Here is a 15,041-nt window from a genome sequence, read left to right as displayed (position 1 = left end):
GGGAATGGAACCAGAACCCCCCCCCCCCGCAGCAATCGCACGCTCCGGCCGAGCCTATAAAGGGCGGGCGGGGGGCGCAGTGCGGCCGCCACGTGGAGGGGAAGCGGCGGAGCAGGGCGGCACCGCCATGGCCTCCAACGGTACGGGGGGCGCGCGGGGGGGCCCACAGCCCCCCTAAAACCCTGGGGGGGGGGGGTCCCAACCCCCCCCCCCCCAAATCCCAAGGGGAGGGGGTCCCACAACCCCCCCTTAGCGCCCTGGGGGGGTCTCAGAGCACCCAGCATCACGGGGGGGGGGCTACACCCCGTTATACCCTAGGGGGGGGACCTTATATTTCCTATATATTCAGGGTTTGCAGCCGCCGTGCTGATTTAATGCGTTTTTCCCCCCAAAGTCTACTTATTTTCTTGATTTTCTGTCATTTCCGTGCGATTTTTTCATTGTGATGCGCTGTGGGGGCGATGATTCCTTTGTTTGATTTAACGGAGGGGGCGGTCGTCGTTGGGTAATTCCTCGCCGCGCGCGCTTTATTTTCAATTTTCAATCTTAATTTCACCGTAATCCATTTTATTAGGGTAAAAAGACAACATTTTTGGATTATTTCTGAGGTGCACGGAAACAAAGGGGCGCGGTGACTGGCGGGGGGGGGGGGGAGCAAACAAAGCGCGGCGCCCTTCCACCTCCGCGCGGCGGGAAAACCAAGCCCCACCCCCAAAACCCAACAAAAAAACAAGGAGAAAAAGCGCTTTTGAACCATTTTAGATTTTTATTGACGACGTTCGGAGCTCCCCGCCGTGTAACGGGGCCCGGTAACGGCTCCCCCCCCCCCCCCCCACCTCACCCCCGCCGGCGGCCATTTTGTGGGGCGCGGCTTTTGCAGCTGCGCCACCGCCGCCATTTTAGGTGCGGGGGGCGCGCGGCGCATGCGCGGGGGCGCTGCCGCAGTCCGCCATCCGGGTCCTCAAAAAAACACCTCTTTTTAACCCCCTTTTAATTTAAAAAACCCGCTTTTTGGGCATTTCATGGAAGGTTCGCCCCCTGCTGAAGCGTTTAGGAGGGGAAAATTGGGGTTTTAGGGCAAAAACCCTGTCAGTTTTGAGCGAGGGAAGTGAGCGAGCGGGAAAAGGAGGCGGCGAGCCGCCATTTTGGCGCGGGGGGCTTGAAAAGGGGCAAAAGAACTCGTAACTAATGAGGCGTTTAAGGAAAAAAAATTAATTTTATTTTTTTTGCACGTATATAGACATGAAATTTTAGTTTAAGGCTTGTTCTGGCGAAATATAGCCGCAGGATAAAGATTTCCAGCTTCTTCCTGCTTCGTAGCGTGCCATACACTGATATTTCCCCCACTTGAACAATGAAAAAGTTAAAATCTAAATACATTTACTTCACGTGTGAAGATATTTCAGTGCGTGTGTGTTAATTAACCTTTTTTACGTGTATGCATGAACGTTTAATGGCTGAATTTGGTGGTTTTTGAGGTGTTTTTTAATCTAAATGACTCCATATTGTACGTATGGGCATGATTGTGTATGAACGTGGCGTGCATGTGGTAGAATATGCAAATTTTCATTTATATATTTATTTGAAACTGTGGTTGTGTCATTTTGAACGGTTAATTGTCGACGTGTATGTGTGTGGTTTTGCGTGTATGCGTTAGATAAACATTTAAGGTTGTAAGTGAGCGTGTGTATTTCATATTTATGGTGATAAATATACGGGTATGTGCTAACATAAGTATGCACTTAGGTTTATAAATAATTAATGATGTTTTTGGGGGGCTTTTCCCCACAGATTACAGCCAGACAGCGACGCAAAGGTACGTCCCTCCCTCGCCCCCCTCCCTTCTGTCGCCTCGCTGCCTGAAACCGCCTCCCAGAAAAGAGCCTTTTTGGGGCAAATAACGGCTTTTTTGGGCTTCTCCCCCGCAGCTACGGCGCGTACCCGACCCCGCCGGGCCAGGGCTACTCGCAGCAGAGCAGCCAGCCCTACGGGCAGCAGAGCTACAGCGGCTACAGCCAGTCCGCCGACACCTCCGCCTACAGCCAGAACAGCTACAGCTCCTCCTACGGCCAGACCCAGAGCAGTGCGTGCCCGAACACCCCTCCCGGCCTCCTCTTTTGGGCCAAAACGCGGCGTTTGAGACGTTTTTCGCCTTGCAGGCTACAGCACCCAGTCGACCCCTCAAGCCTACGGCAGCACCGGCGGCTACGGCAGCAGCCAGGCGTCGCAGACCTCCTACGGGCAGCCCTCCTCCTACCCCAGCTACTCCCAGCCGCCGGCCGCCAGCTCCTCCACCGGCAGGTAACCCCCTCGTGTCCCCCCTTTCCCTTTCAAAACCGCAAATTTGGGGCTCAAACGTGTGTTTTCTTGCAGTTATGGGAGCAGCTCGCAGAGCTCGAGCTACGGCCAGCCCCCCAGCAGCGGTTACGGGCAACAGTCGAGCTACAGCAGCCAGCAGTCCTCCTACAACCAGCAGTCCTCCTACAACCCCCCGCAGAGCTACAGCCAGCAGAGCCAGTACAGCAGCGGCGGCGGCGGTAGTGGCGGATGTGAGCCCAAAAACCCCTTCCTTAAACCCATTTTGAGGCCAAAACCCCCTTTTTTTGCCCCTTAATATCCTTTTTTTGGAATTTTCAGCTTCTTTCTATCCTTGTTTTTGAATTTTCAGTGTCTTTATGTTCTTATTTTTGAATTTTCGGTCTGTTTTTCTCCTTATTTTTGAATTTCCAGCTTCTTTCTGTCGTTACTTTTGAATTTTCAGCCCCTTTCTGTCCTTATTTTTGAATTTCCAGCCTGTTTTTATTCTTATTTTGGAATTTTCCGCCCCTTTCTGTCTTTATCTTTGTGTTTTCAGCCTCTTTCTATCCTTATATTTGAATTTCCAGCCTCTTTATGTGCTTAGTTAAGGATTTTAATCCTCTTTACGTCCTTATTTTTGAATTTCTAGCCTGTTTTTATTCTTATTCTGGAGTTTCCAGCCTCTTTGTGTCCTTATTTTTGAATTTCCAGCCTCTTTCTGTCCTTATTTTTGAATTTCTATTCTCTTTCCGCCTCTATTTTTGAATTTTCAGTCTCTTTATATCCTTATTTTTGAATTTTTAGGTCCTTTTTGTCCTTATTTATGAGTTTCCAGCCTGTTTCTATTCTAATTTTGGAATTTCCAGCCCCTTTTTGTCTTTATTTTTGAATTTCCAGCCCTTTTCTGTCCTTACTTTTGAATTTCCAGCCCTTTTCTGTCCTTATTTCTGAATTTTCAGCCTTTTTTTGTCTTTATTTTTGAATTTTCAGTCGTTTCATGTCCTTGCTTTTGCATTTTCAGCCCTTCTATCCTTATTTTTGAATTTTCAGCCCCTTTTTGTTCTTATTTTTGAATTTCCGGCCTCTTTATGTCCTTATTTTTGAATTTTCAGCCTCTTCACGTCCTTATTTTTGAATTCTCAGCCCCTTTTTGTCTTTATTTTTGAATTTTAAGCCTCTTTACGTCCTGATTTTTGAGTTCTCAGCCTCTTTATCTCCTTTTTTTCTAATTTTTAGCCAGCAGCTACGGGCAGGAGCAGTCGTCCATGAGCGGTGGCGGCGGCGGAGGCGGTGGCTACCAAGAGCAGAGCGGTGGCTACGGAGGGGGCCAGCAGGAGCGGAGCCGCGGCCGGGGCGGTTACGGCCGGGGGGGCTACGACCGCGGTGGCCGCGGTAGCCGGGGAGGCCGAGGAGGCAACTTGGGGTAGGTTTCATGGGGCATCCGCCGCGGGGATTTGGGGGGGAAAAAAGGGTCTGGGGGGGAAAAAAAAAATAATAATAAAAAAAGGGGAGACAGAAAATTTTGGGGGGTTTTCCCCCAAAAAAAGCTAGCTCTCGGGTGGTTTTAACCAAAACGAGCGCAAACACCCCCAAAAAAAAGAGCGAAGAGGTTTTAAAGGGGGGCAGCTGGAGGGGCGCTGCGGAGGCGCACGGAGCGGTAAGAGCCCCCCCCTGCAAAACGGGGGGAAAAAGGGTGTTTTTGGGGCAAAAAAAATAATAATACTCAGCAAACCTGGTTGCGAAAGGTCGCTCGTAGCCTCTCTGGTGCCTGTCACGGTGGGGGCACGTGCCCCGGGTTTAAGAAAGCAAAAAACAGGAAAAAAAAAAAAAGAAATGGTTTGTTTTGAGGTCACTGCAGAAAAAAACAAACGAAAATGGCAATTTTTGGGTGTTTTGGAAACTTTTTAATGCTGATTTCTGGGTGAGACTTGAACTGGAGTGTCTCGGTGGTGTCCCGGTGCACGAAGGGAGGAGGATTTGTAAAGAAAATGACAAAAAAAAACGTTGATGGTTTTTAAAAAAAAACTTGAAGGTTTTGGGTTTGCGCATGTGTCACTTGCCACGTGGTTTTGGGCTAAAAAGCGGCGCTTTTGGGGCGGAGGTGAGTATTGGCGGGGGCGAGCCGCGTTTGCTTGTTTTGTCTTGCCGCTGCTGTTGTGCCTGTTAACAAACTCTGCGTTTTGTGTGCTGCAGGTGTGAAAGGCAGCGAAACTTTCGCAATTCTCCGCCTTTTTCCGCAGTTTTGGGGTTAAAAAAAGGCAGAAAAGGGGGAAAAAATGGCAAAAAAAAACGCAGAAAGGGACAAAAAAAAAAAACGAAGAGAGAGGAAAAGGGGAGGGGGGGAACGTTCCTGGTGGGCTCAGCTTGGAAGCAGGGGGGAAATAAACCGAACCCCCCCCCGAAAGAGGGCAAAAATCCTTCTTTTTTTTTCCCTTAAGACCAGAAAGCTCAAAGTAGCGATTTTTGGAGTGGCAAAAAACCCGGGGTTTTAACTTTTTTTTTGGACCCCCCCCCCCCCCCTACTTGGCCGGAGAAAAAGCCCGGCTGCTGCGTGGAGGAACGTCGCCGGCGGATGGAGCCCCCCGAAAAAGCGGGGAGGGGGGCTTGAGGAAGGAGGAAAACTACTCAAAGGCGTTGGTTTTACCCCGAAACGAGCCCCCTTTTTTTTAAAAAAAAAATCAAATCCCGGGAATTATTCAAAAAAACGGCCAAAAATTTAAAAAAAAAAAAAAAAAAAGCTTCATTATCTTCTAATTTATCTCCTCAGCGGTGGTGAGCGTGGTGGCTTCAATAAATTTGGTGGTAAGTCGCAAGAGTTCAGCATTTGAACCCAAAAATGCACAGAATGATACTAAAAAAAAAAAAGTGTATTTTTTATATTTTTTTTAACCCCTTTTCTCCGCAACAGCGCGGGGGCCGGCGGGCGTTTTGGGTTGAAAAAGTCCCAAAAAGGTGCTCCCCCCCCTGTCGGGAATGCCACGGCAAGGAGCGCCGGCCGGAGACGACGTTAGCAGGCTGCGTCTTGGGTGTAAAAGTGTCTTTTTTGGGCAAAAAAAAAAAACCCCACGGTCGAACGTGTGTGCTAAAAAAGCAGAAACGGGGGAAAAACGACTCTTGGCTTACAAAAAAAACGGTGTTTTTTTGGGGTTGAACGAGCTGGTTTTCAGCAAAAAAAAAAAACGGTTGCATGTGGTTTAAAAACGAGCCAAAAAAGCAGAGGTTTGGTGCGTGGTTCTGGGGCAAAAACCTATGAAAACCCGCAATTTTGGTGCAAAGTGCCGGTGACCTGAGGTTGATTTAAAAAAAAAAAACACACGTAAAATGGTCTAATTGACATTTTTCCCCCCAAAACGGGGAGCGGTGAGGTGGTGAGCGCTGCAGTGTACCGATAAAAAAAAGCGTGTCTTGGTTTTACCGATTCTGAGAGTTCTCGCACCGGTTTTGGAGGGGTTTGCTGAACCTTGGTGTTGCTGGTGGTGCTTTTAAAGGAAAACAAAAATTATTTAAAAAACAAAAAAAAAGTGTGTTTTAACCAAAAACGGGAAAAATTCAACCCCGGGGGCGGCGAGCGGAGACAGCGAGCCGTCGCGCCTCGGTTTTGGGATGAAAATCCGAGAACCGGCGAGCGGCGGTGCCGGCCTCCGTTTCGAGGGCGAGCGACGTGAAAAAAAAAAGAGCGGTTCCGGGGACCAAAAAAAGCGGTTTTTCGCCCCAAAACGGGGCGCGGGGTAAAAGGGGGGGGGAGCGGAAATGATATTTTTCGGTGGTTTTTGAACCGATTTCGGGGCGGGGTTTTGGGGTGGGGGTGGCCGGGTGCTCCCCTGGCCCCCCACCTCGTGGCTAATTAACGCTTTGTTTTTTAATTTTTGCATGTGCTGAAAGGACCCCGGGACCAAGGGCCGAGGCACGATCCTGGTAACGAGCGCGCTAACGAGGGGGGCCGGGGTTAATGAGGAGGAGGGGGCTAATTAGGCTGAATTGGGGGGAAAGGAGACTAATTAGGGTGTAATTAGGCTGTTATAAGTTAAAAGAATCAGGAATTTAAGGGGTGGTGGGCTTATTAATGGGAATGAGTTAATTAAGATGGTTAATTAAGGGTCTAACAAGGCGAATTAAGGGTCTAACAATGCTATTAAGGGAAGGGGGCTAATGAGGTTGGGATTTTGGGAAAAAGGGGGCTAATAAGGGGGTGACGAGGCCTTTGAAAGTTAAAGGGTTCAAGATTTTAAGGGGTGGTGGGCTAATTAAGGGGGGTGAGTTAATTAACAAGGTTAATTAAGGGTCTAATGTAGTTAAGGGGGCTAACGAGGCTGTGAATTGGGGAAAGGGGGCTAATTTGGGGGTGACGAGGCTGTTAAGGGGTTAAAATTTTTAAGGGATGGTGTGCTAATTAAGAGGAACAGGATAACAAGGTTAAGGGACTTAATTAGGAAGGTTAATTAAGGCTCAAGGGTTAATTAAGGCTCTTACGAGGCTATTAACGGGGTTAAAGAGAGGGGAGCTTTGAATATGACTCGCGGGGTTAATGAGCTAACGAGGGCCACCAGCTTCCTAAGGAATGACCACGGAGGGGTGTGGGGAGGCCATTAACGAGGCGGCGGCGCTAACGAGCGGCAGTGGTGGCGCTAATTAGCGGCGGCGCTAACGAGCTTCCCTCCCCCGGGGCAGGCGAGCAGGATAACTCGGACAACAACACCATCTTCGTGCAGGGGCTGGGTGAGAATGTCACCATTGAGTCGGTGGCCGACTACTTCAAGCAGATCGGCATCATTAAGGTGCGCTTGGCGTGTCCTTGGCGTGTCCTTAGCGTGTTCCGCCTGTCCTTAGCGTGTTCCTGGCGTGTCGAGGCATGTTTTCAGCAAGTTATTTAATCCTTAAGCTAATAGGATGGGGTCATCCATGAAGTATGGGCACGTACCCATAATATGTCACTGTTCTTAGCGTGTTCTTGACATGTTTTAGCATGTTCTTAGCATGTTTTAATTTCTCTAGCATGTTCTTAGCATGTTGACATGCCTAAACCATACTTAGGAAGTCATCACAAGTCGTTACTGTCCTCACATTTAACCCCCAGACCACCACCACCACGGCCTGCGTGATCTTAACGTGTTTTTAACATGTTCTACGTGTCCTTAGCATGTTCTGTGCATCCTTAGCATGTTCCACGTGCCCTTAGCGTGTTGAGGCATGTCTTTAGCAAGTCATTAAATTCTTAAGCTAATAGGATGGGGTGGTCCGTGAACGCGTGCACGTAATCCTTGGGGTTACGCCACGTTCTTCTCATTTTATGACATCTTTGGCATGTTCTTAGCATGTTAAAGCACCTTTAGCATGTTCTTAGCATGTTGGAGCATCTTTAACAATATTTTAGCATGTTAACGTGCCCAGTCCATCCTTAAAATGTCATCCTCTGCCCTTAATGTGTCCTCACATGTTTAACCCCTAGACAACCACCATTGCCCATATGCCCTTAGCGTGTCCTTAGCATGTTGTGAGTGTCCTTAGCATGTTCTGCATATCCTTAGCATGTTCCACGTGCCCTTAATGTGTTGAGGCACGTTTTCAGCCAGTTATTTAATTAAGATGAAGGGTAGCCCACGAAGTATGTGCACGTATGCTAGCATATCACTATGTTCTTAGCACGTCGCAGCATCTTTAGCAAGTTCTTTGCATGTTTTAGCATGTTCTTAACATGTTAAACTATCTTTAACGTGTTTTTAACGTGTTAACGTGCTCGGTCTATCCTTAGAGTACGTCATCCCATGCCCTTAGCGTGTCCTCAAATGTTTAACCCCAGACAGCCACCGTTGCCCACATGCCCTTAGCATGTTCTTAACACATTTTGCATGTCCTTAGCATGTTCCATGTGCCCTTAGCATGTTGAGGCACGTTTTTAGCAACTCATTAACTTCTTACGCCAATCGGAGCGGGTAGTCCACGAAGCACGCGTATGTCCCCTTAGGGTCATGCCCTCTTCTTAGCATGTAGCACCTCCGGCATGTTCTTAGCGTGTTCTTAGCGTGTTTTAGCATGTTCTTAGCATGTTAGGCCATCTTTAACGTGATCTTAGCACGTTAGTAACCCTGGTCTGTCACACGTCATCCCACGTCCTTAGCACGTCCTCGAATGTTTCACCCCGGACCACCACCCTCGCCCCCACGCCCTTAGCGTGTCCTTAGCGTGTTCCCAATGTCTCCTTCCCCCCGCAGACCAACAAGAAGACAGGGCAGCCCATGATCAACCTCTACACGGACCGCGAGACGGGCAAGCTGAAGGGGGAGGCCACGGTCTCCTTCGACGACCCCCCCTCGGCCAAGGCCGCCATCGACTGGTTCGACGGTAGGAACCCCGAAAAGAAGAAGGGAAAAAGAACCCCCCCCCTCCCCGTTTTGGGCTAAAACCCCGCGTTTTCAGGCAAAGAGTTCTCCGGCAACCCCATCAAGGTCTCCTTCGCCACCCGGCGCGCTGACTTCAACCGCGGCGGCGGAGGCGGCCGGGGTGGCCGCGGCCGGGGAGGTGAGCCCGCGCCCACCCCCACATTCCCTAAAAAAACGCCAAGCGGACCCAAAACGGCCCTTTTTCACCCCAAAACGGGTTTTTCGTCGCAGGTCCCATGGGTCGCGGGGGCTTCGGCGGCGGCAACAGCGGCTCGGGCGGCGGCAACCGCGGCGGCTTCCCCAGCGGCGGCGGCGGCCAGCAGCGCGCCGGCGACTGGAAGTGCCCCAACCCGTGAGTCCGTCCTTAACTTGGGACGAACTGGGGAGGTTACTGGGACGAACTGGGAAGGGAGGGGGGGCGGGGCTTGTGACGTCACCACCACCCCGCAGGGCGTGCGAGAACATGAACTTCTCGTGGCGCAACGAGTGCAACCAGTGCAAGGCGCCCAAACCCGACGGCCCCGGCGCGCCCCACATGGGGGGCAAATACCCCGGCGGCGGGCGCGGCGGAGGCGGCGGCAACCACATGGGTGAGTCCCGGGCTGGGATTTTTGGGGGAAAACCGGGCTTTTTTGGCTACGTTTCGACCCCGTTTTTCCTCTCCAGGAGGCGGCGGAGGTTTCGGAGAGGAGCGGCGCGGCGGGCGAGGAGGATTCGAGCGCGGCGGGTTCCGCGGCGGGCGCGGAGGAGACCGGGGAGGATTCCGAGGGGGGAGAGGGGGAGACCGAGGAGGATTCGGGCCCGGGAAGATGGACTCGAGGTGAGACGGGGGGGTCATTAACGCCGAGCCCTGACGAGGGCCTCGTTAACGCCGAGCCCTGACGAGGTTCCGTTAACCCTGAGCCCTAATGATGGCACCGTTAACTCTGAAACCTAACGATGTCCCATTAACCCTGAGCCCTACTGATGGCCCGTTAACCCTGGAACCTACTGATGTCCTCGTTAACCCGACCCCTAACGATGTCCTTGTTAACCCCGTTAACCCTAATGATGGCCCGTTAACCCTAATGATGGCCCCGTTAACCCTAACGATGGCCCCGTTAATCCCGGCCCCTAACGACGTCCTCGTGAACCCTGACCCCTAATGAAGCCCCCGTTAACCGTAATGATGTGCTCGTTAACCCCGGCCCCTAACGATGTGCTCATTAACCCTGACCCCTAACAAAGTCCCCGTTAACCCCGACCCTCGTTAACCCTGACCCCTAACGATGTCCTCGTTAACCCTGACCCCTAACGATGTCCTCGTTAACCCTGACCCCTAACGAAGCCCCCGTTAACCCTAACGATGTCCCAATTAACCCTGACCCCTAACGACATCCTCATTAACACTAACTCCTAACGTGAACCCTGATGGTGTCGTTAACCCTGACCCTTGTTAACCCCGGCCCCTAACGATGTTCTCATTAACCCTGACCCCTAACAAAGTCCCCGTTAACCCCGACCCTCGTTAACCCTGACCCCTAACGATGTCCTCGTTAACCCTGACCCCTAACGAAGTCCCCATTAACCCTAACGACATCCCAATTAACCCTGACCCCTAACGACATCCTCATTAACCCTAACCCCTAACAAAGTCTGCGTTAACCCTGACCCCTAATGATGTCCTCATTAACCCTGACCCCTAACGAAGCCCCTGTTAACTCTAACGATGTCCTCATTAACCCTGACCCCTAACGAAGCCCGCATTAACCCTGACCCCTAACGAAGCCCCCATTAACCCTAACAATGTCCCAATTAATCCTGACCCCTACCGACGTCCTCATTAACCCTGACCCCTAACGAAGCCCCCGTTAACCCTAACGATGTCCTTGTTAACCCTGACCCCTAACGGTGTCGTTAACACCGACCCTCGTTAACCCCGACCCCTATCGATGTCCCAATTAACCCCGACCCCTAACGAAGCCCTCATGAACCCTAACGAAGCCCTCGTTAGCGCTAACGAACTTTCCTCTCTCTCCCCAGGGGCGACCACCGGCAGGACCGCCGCGAGAGGCCGTATTGACCCCCCTTGGCTCCGCCCCCTCCGCCATTTTTTACTCCAAGCCCCGCCCCCGGGGCCTTGGCCCCGCCCCCAGGGGCCTTGGCCACGCCCCTCGATGCCTTGGCCCCGCCCCCAGGGGCATTGGCCACGCCCCTCGAGGCCTTGGCCCCGCCCCCGGGGGCCTTGGCCCCGCCCCCTCCCTGCTTTTAACCCTTTCCTCCCCCCGAGCCCAATTAAAGCGTCGGGGGCTGACGAGGCGGCGCCTGGTTCGTTAACGGGGGGGTTCGGGGGCCCTCGTTAGGGCGCGCGTTAATTAGGGGGGGGGGCTAATTAGGGCTTCCGGCCCTGCCCCTCGTTAGGGTGCTCGTTAAGGCCCTGACGTGGCCTCCGGGGTGGGGCCCGGCCCCCTTCCGGCCCCGCTGAGTCAGGCGGCGGCTGTAGGGCTGGGCGGGGGCCCTATAGGGGGTGGGGGGGGCCTGTAGGGGGGAGAAATCCTATAAGGGATGGGGAAATCCTACAGGGGATGTAGGGGCTCTATAGGGGGGCGTGGGGGCCCTATAGGGGGCGTGGGGACCCTATAGGGGGGCGTGGGGACCCTATAGGGGGAGAAATCCTATAAGGGATGGGGAAATCCTACAGGGGATGTGGGGGCCCTATAGGGAGAGAAATCCTATAAGGGATGCGGAAATACTACAGGGGATGTAGGGGCTCTATAGGGGGGCGTGGGGACCCTATAGGGGGAGAAATCCTATAAGGGGTGTGGAAATACTACAGGGGATGTAGGAACCCTATAGGGGAGCGTGGGAGCCCTATAGGGGATGTGGGGACCTTATAGGGGGAAGAAATCATATAAGGGATGCGGAAATACTACAGGGGATGTAGGGGCTCTATAGGGGGGCGTGGGGACCCTATAGGGGGAGAAATCCTATAAGGGATGGGGAAATCCTACAGGGGATGTGGGGGCCCTAAAGGGGGAGAAATCCTATAAGGGGTGTGGAAATACTACAGGGGATGTAGGAACCCTATAGGGGGGCGTGGGGGCCTTATAGGGGGGAATGTGGACCCTATAAGGGGAGAAATCCTATAAGGGAGAGGGGAAATCCTACAGGGGATGTAGGGACCCTATAGGGGGTGTGGGGACCCTATAGGGGGAAAGTTCCTATAAGGGATGGAGAAATCTTACGGGGGATGTAGGGGCCCTATGGGGGAAAAATCCCGTAGGGGGTGTGGGGACCCTATAGGCGGGGTGGGGGCCCTATAGGGGGAGAAATCCTATAAGGGAGAGAGAAAATCCTGAAAGGGGTGGGGAAATTCTATAGGGGATGTAGGGACCCTGTAGGGGGAAAAATCCTATAGGTGGGTGTGGGGGCCCTATAGGGGGTGTGGGGACCCTATAGTGGGAGAAATCCTATAAGGGAGAGGGAAAATCCTAAAAGAGATGGGGAAATCCTGCAGGGGGTGTGGGGGCCCTATAGGGGGGAAAATCCCGTAAGGGGTGTGGGGACCCTATAGGGGGGAAAATCCCATAGGGGGTGTAGGGACCCTATAGGGGGAGAAATTCTATAAGGGAGGGGGAAATTTCATAGGGGGTGTAGGGACCCTGTAGGGAGAGAAATCCTATAAGGGAGGGGGAAACCTGTAAGGGGTGTGAGGAAGACATCTTACGGGGGTGGGGGAACCTTATAGGGGATGTGGGGACGTTATAGGGGAAGAAATCCTATAAGGAAGGGGGAAATCCTATGGGGGTGTAGGAACCCTATAGTGGAAGAAGTCCTATAGGGGGAGGGGGGAAGCTTAAAAGGGAGGGGGAAACCTATAGGGGGTGTGGGGACCCTATAAGGGATGGGGGCTGCTATAGGGGATGTGGAGGACCCTATAGGGAGAGGATCCTGGGGGGGGGGGTTAGGGAGGATCCTATAGGCAGGAAATCATATAAGGGGGGGGAGAAATCCTATAAGGGAGGGGGAACCTTATAGGGGGAGAAACGTTAAAAAGGAGGGGAAACCCTATAAGGGAGAGGGAATCCTGTAGGGGATGTGGGGACCCTATAGAGGGAAAATCCTATAAAGGAGGGGGAACCTGTGGGGAGAATCTTATAAGGGACCCTATAAGGGGAAGAAATCCTATAAGGGATGGGGAGCCCTATAGAAGGAGAAATCCTGTAAGGGAGGGGGTTTCCTATAGGGGAAGGGGGGGGGCCTATAAGGGAGGGAGGGTTATAGGGGACACTGTGGGACCCTATAGGGCGGAGGGGCCTACAAAGGGAGATCGGGTGCTGGAGGGAGGCGCTGACCCTATAGAACACCCTATAGCAGGGTGCCGACCCTATAGGGGGGCCCTGACCCTATAGGCGCTGACCCTATAGCGGCTTTCTGACCCCGCAACGGGGCCCTGACCCTCTTACAGCCTGCTGCTGACCCTATAAAGCGCCGGCCCTATAGAAAACACGCTATGGGGCCCCTATAGGCCGCTGCAGCCCCCTATAGGACCCCATAAATCCCCTATGGCGAGGGGCCGCCGAGGGGCGTGGCTAAAGGGAGGGGGCGTGGCCACGTGGGTGGGGGCGTGGCTAAAGGGAGGGGGCGTGGCCACGTGGGCGGGGGGCGTGGCTAAAGGGAGGGGGCGTGGCCAAAGGGGGCCGCAACCGCTGCAGGTATGCGGGGGTGGCGTGGCTTGGCGCAGGTGTGGGCGTGGCTCGGTGGAATGTGGGCGTGGCCTCGCGGAGGGCGGGGCTATAAATAGGGGGCGTGGCCAGGTGGCGGCAGGTGCCGGCGGCGCGGCCACAGCGCCATGGGGGGGCCGGGCCCGGGGCGGCCCCGGGGCTGTCGCCGATCGCGTCCCTGTCGCCGACCCGATCCCGTCGCCGACTCTGTCGCTGTCGCCGGGCCTGTCCCGGCGTCCTGCTGTCGGTGCTGCTGCTGCTGGTGGCGCCCGGTGAGGGGGGAAAGGGGTGGGGGGGGGGGAAATGGCGGGAGCGTGAGGAGAGGGGGGAATTAGGGGGGTTGGAGGGGGTTGTGAGGGGATTTGGGGGGACTTCGAGGGGTTACGGGGATTTTGGGGCGAGATAGGGAAATTGTGAGGGGGTATAGGGTGTTATCGGGGTTTTAAGTGGATATAAGGGGGTTGTGAGGGGATAGGGGGTGTTTGTGGGGGGGTTACGGGGTGTTTGTGGGGGTTATGAGGTGTTTTTGAGGGGATATGGGGGAATTTGAGGAGATTTGGGGGGTTGTGAGGGAATTTAGGGGATTTTGAGGGGATAGAGGGAAATTATGAGGGGATATAGGGTGTTATTGGGGGTTTTAAGTGGATATAAGGGGGTTGTGAGGGGTTATGGGGTGTTTTGGAGGGGTTATGGGGTGTTTTGAGGGATATGGGGGATATGCGGGGGTTGTGAGGGAATTTCAGGGATTTTGAGGGGATTTTGGGGAAATTATGAGGGGATATAGGGTGTTATTGGGGGTTTTAAGTGGATATAAGGGGGTTGTGAGAGGATGTGGGTGTTTCTGAGGTGTTAGGAGGTGTTTTTGAGGGGATAGGGGGGAATTTGAGGAGATTTGGGGGGTTGTGAGGGAATTTAGGGGATTTTGAGGGGATAGAGGGAAATTATTAGGGGATATAGGGTGTTATTGGGCGTTTTAAGTAGTTATAAGGGGTTGTGAGAGGATATGGGGTGTTTCTGAGGTGTTGGGGTGTTTTTGAGGGGATATGGGGGAATTTGAGGGGATATGGGGGGTTTGTGAGGGAATTTAGGGGATTTTGAGGGGATATAGGGAAATTATGAGGGGATATAGGGTGTTATTGGGGGTTTTAAGTGGATATAAGGGGTTGTGAGGGGTTATGGGGTGTTATTGGGGATTTTAAGTGGATATGAGGGGGTTGTGAGGAGTTACGGGGAGTTGTGACAGGATATGGGGTGTTTGTGAAGGGATGTAGGGGATTTCGAGGGGATTTTGGGGAATTGTGAGGGGTTATGGGGGTTATTGGGGTTTGTGAGGGGGATATGGGGGATTTTGAGGGGTTATGGGGGGAACTGTGAGGGGATTTAGGGGATTTTGAGGGGTTATGGGGGAATTGTGACAGGATGTGGGGGTGTTTGTGAGGGGATACAGGGGATTTTGAGGGGTTATGGGGGAATTGTGGGGGGATATGGGGGGTTATTGGGGTTTGTGAGGGGATATATAGAATTTGAGGGGTTATGGGGGAATTGTGACGGGATGTGGGTGTTTGTGAGGGGATATGGGGGTTTTGAGGGGTTATGGGGGGAATTGTGACAGGATATGGGGTGTTTGTGAGGGGATATGGGGGATTTTGAGGGGTTATGGGGG

At 53.0% G+C, this 15,041-nt stretch overlaps 1 protein-coding gene across 2 annotated transcripts; it reads left to right on the top strand.

Moving 5' to 3' along the window:
- Window positions 1-4: 4 nt before the first annotated feature.
- Window positions 5-10,971, top strand: FUS (FUS RNA binding protein; the record flags this gene model as incomplete). Of its 2 annotated transcripts, XR_014575896.1 has the most annotated exons (16): window positions 5-140; window positions 1,792-1,816; window positions 1,929-2,083; window positions 2,160-2,301; window positions 2,374-2,549; window positions 3,535-3,721; window positions 5,066-5,100; window positions 6,181-6,213; window positions 6,967-7,073; window positions 8,508-8,637; window positions 8,713-8,814; window positions 8,907-9,027; window positions 9,126-9,265; window positions 9,342-9,495; window positions 10,698-10,791; window positions 10,853-10,971. XR_014575896.1 is itself a non-coding variant. In XM_083815013.1 (15 exons), the coding sequence occupies 15 exons, from the start codon at window positions 5-7 to the stop codon at window positions 10,735-10,737; spliced, it is 1,683 nt and encodes a 560-aa protein (XP_083671139.1). In that variant the 3' UTR covers window positions 10,738-10,971. The 2 variants fall into 2 exon arrangements, 1 of the variants encoding a protein (XP_083671139.1); XM_083815013.1 differs by having other exon boundaries at window positions 10,698-10,971.
- Window positions 10,972-15,041: the final 4,070 nt, after the last annotated feature.

This window comes from Anser anser (genome assembly GCF_964211835.1).
Source record: "Anser anser genome assembly, chromosome: 34".
In the NCBI taxonomy this organism is placed as follows: domain Eukaryota; kingdom Metazoa; phylum Chordata; class Aves; order Anseriformes; family Anatidae; genus Anser; species Anser anser.
The sequence above is the reverse complement of the archived record's forward strand: the minus strand, read 5'-3'. Positions and strand labels throughout refer to the sequence as shown.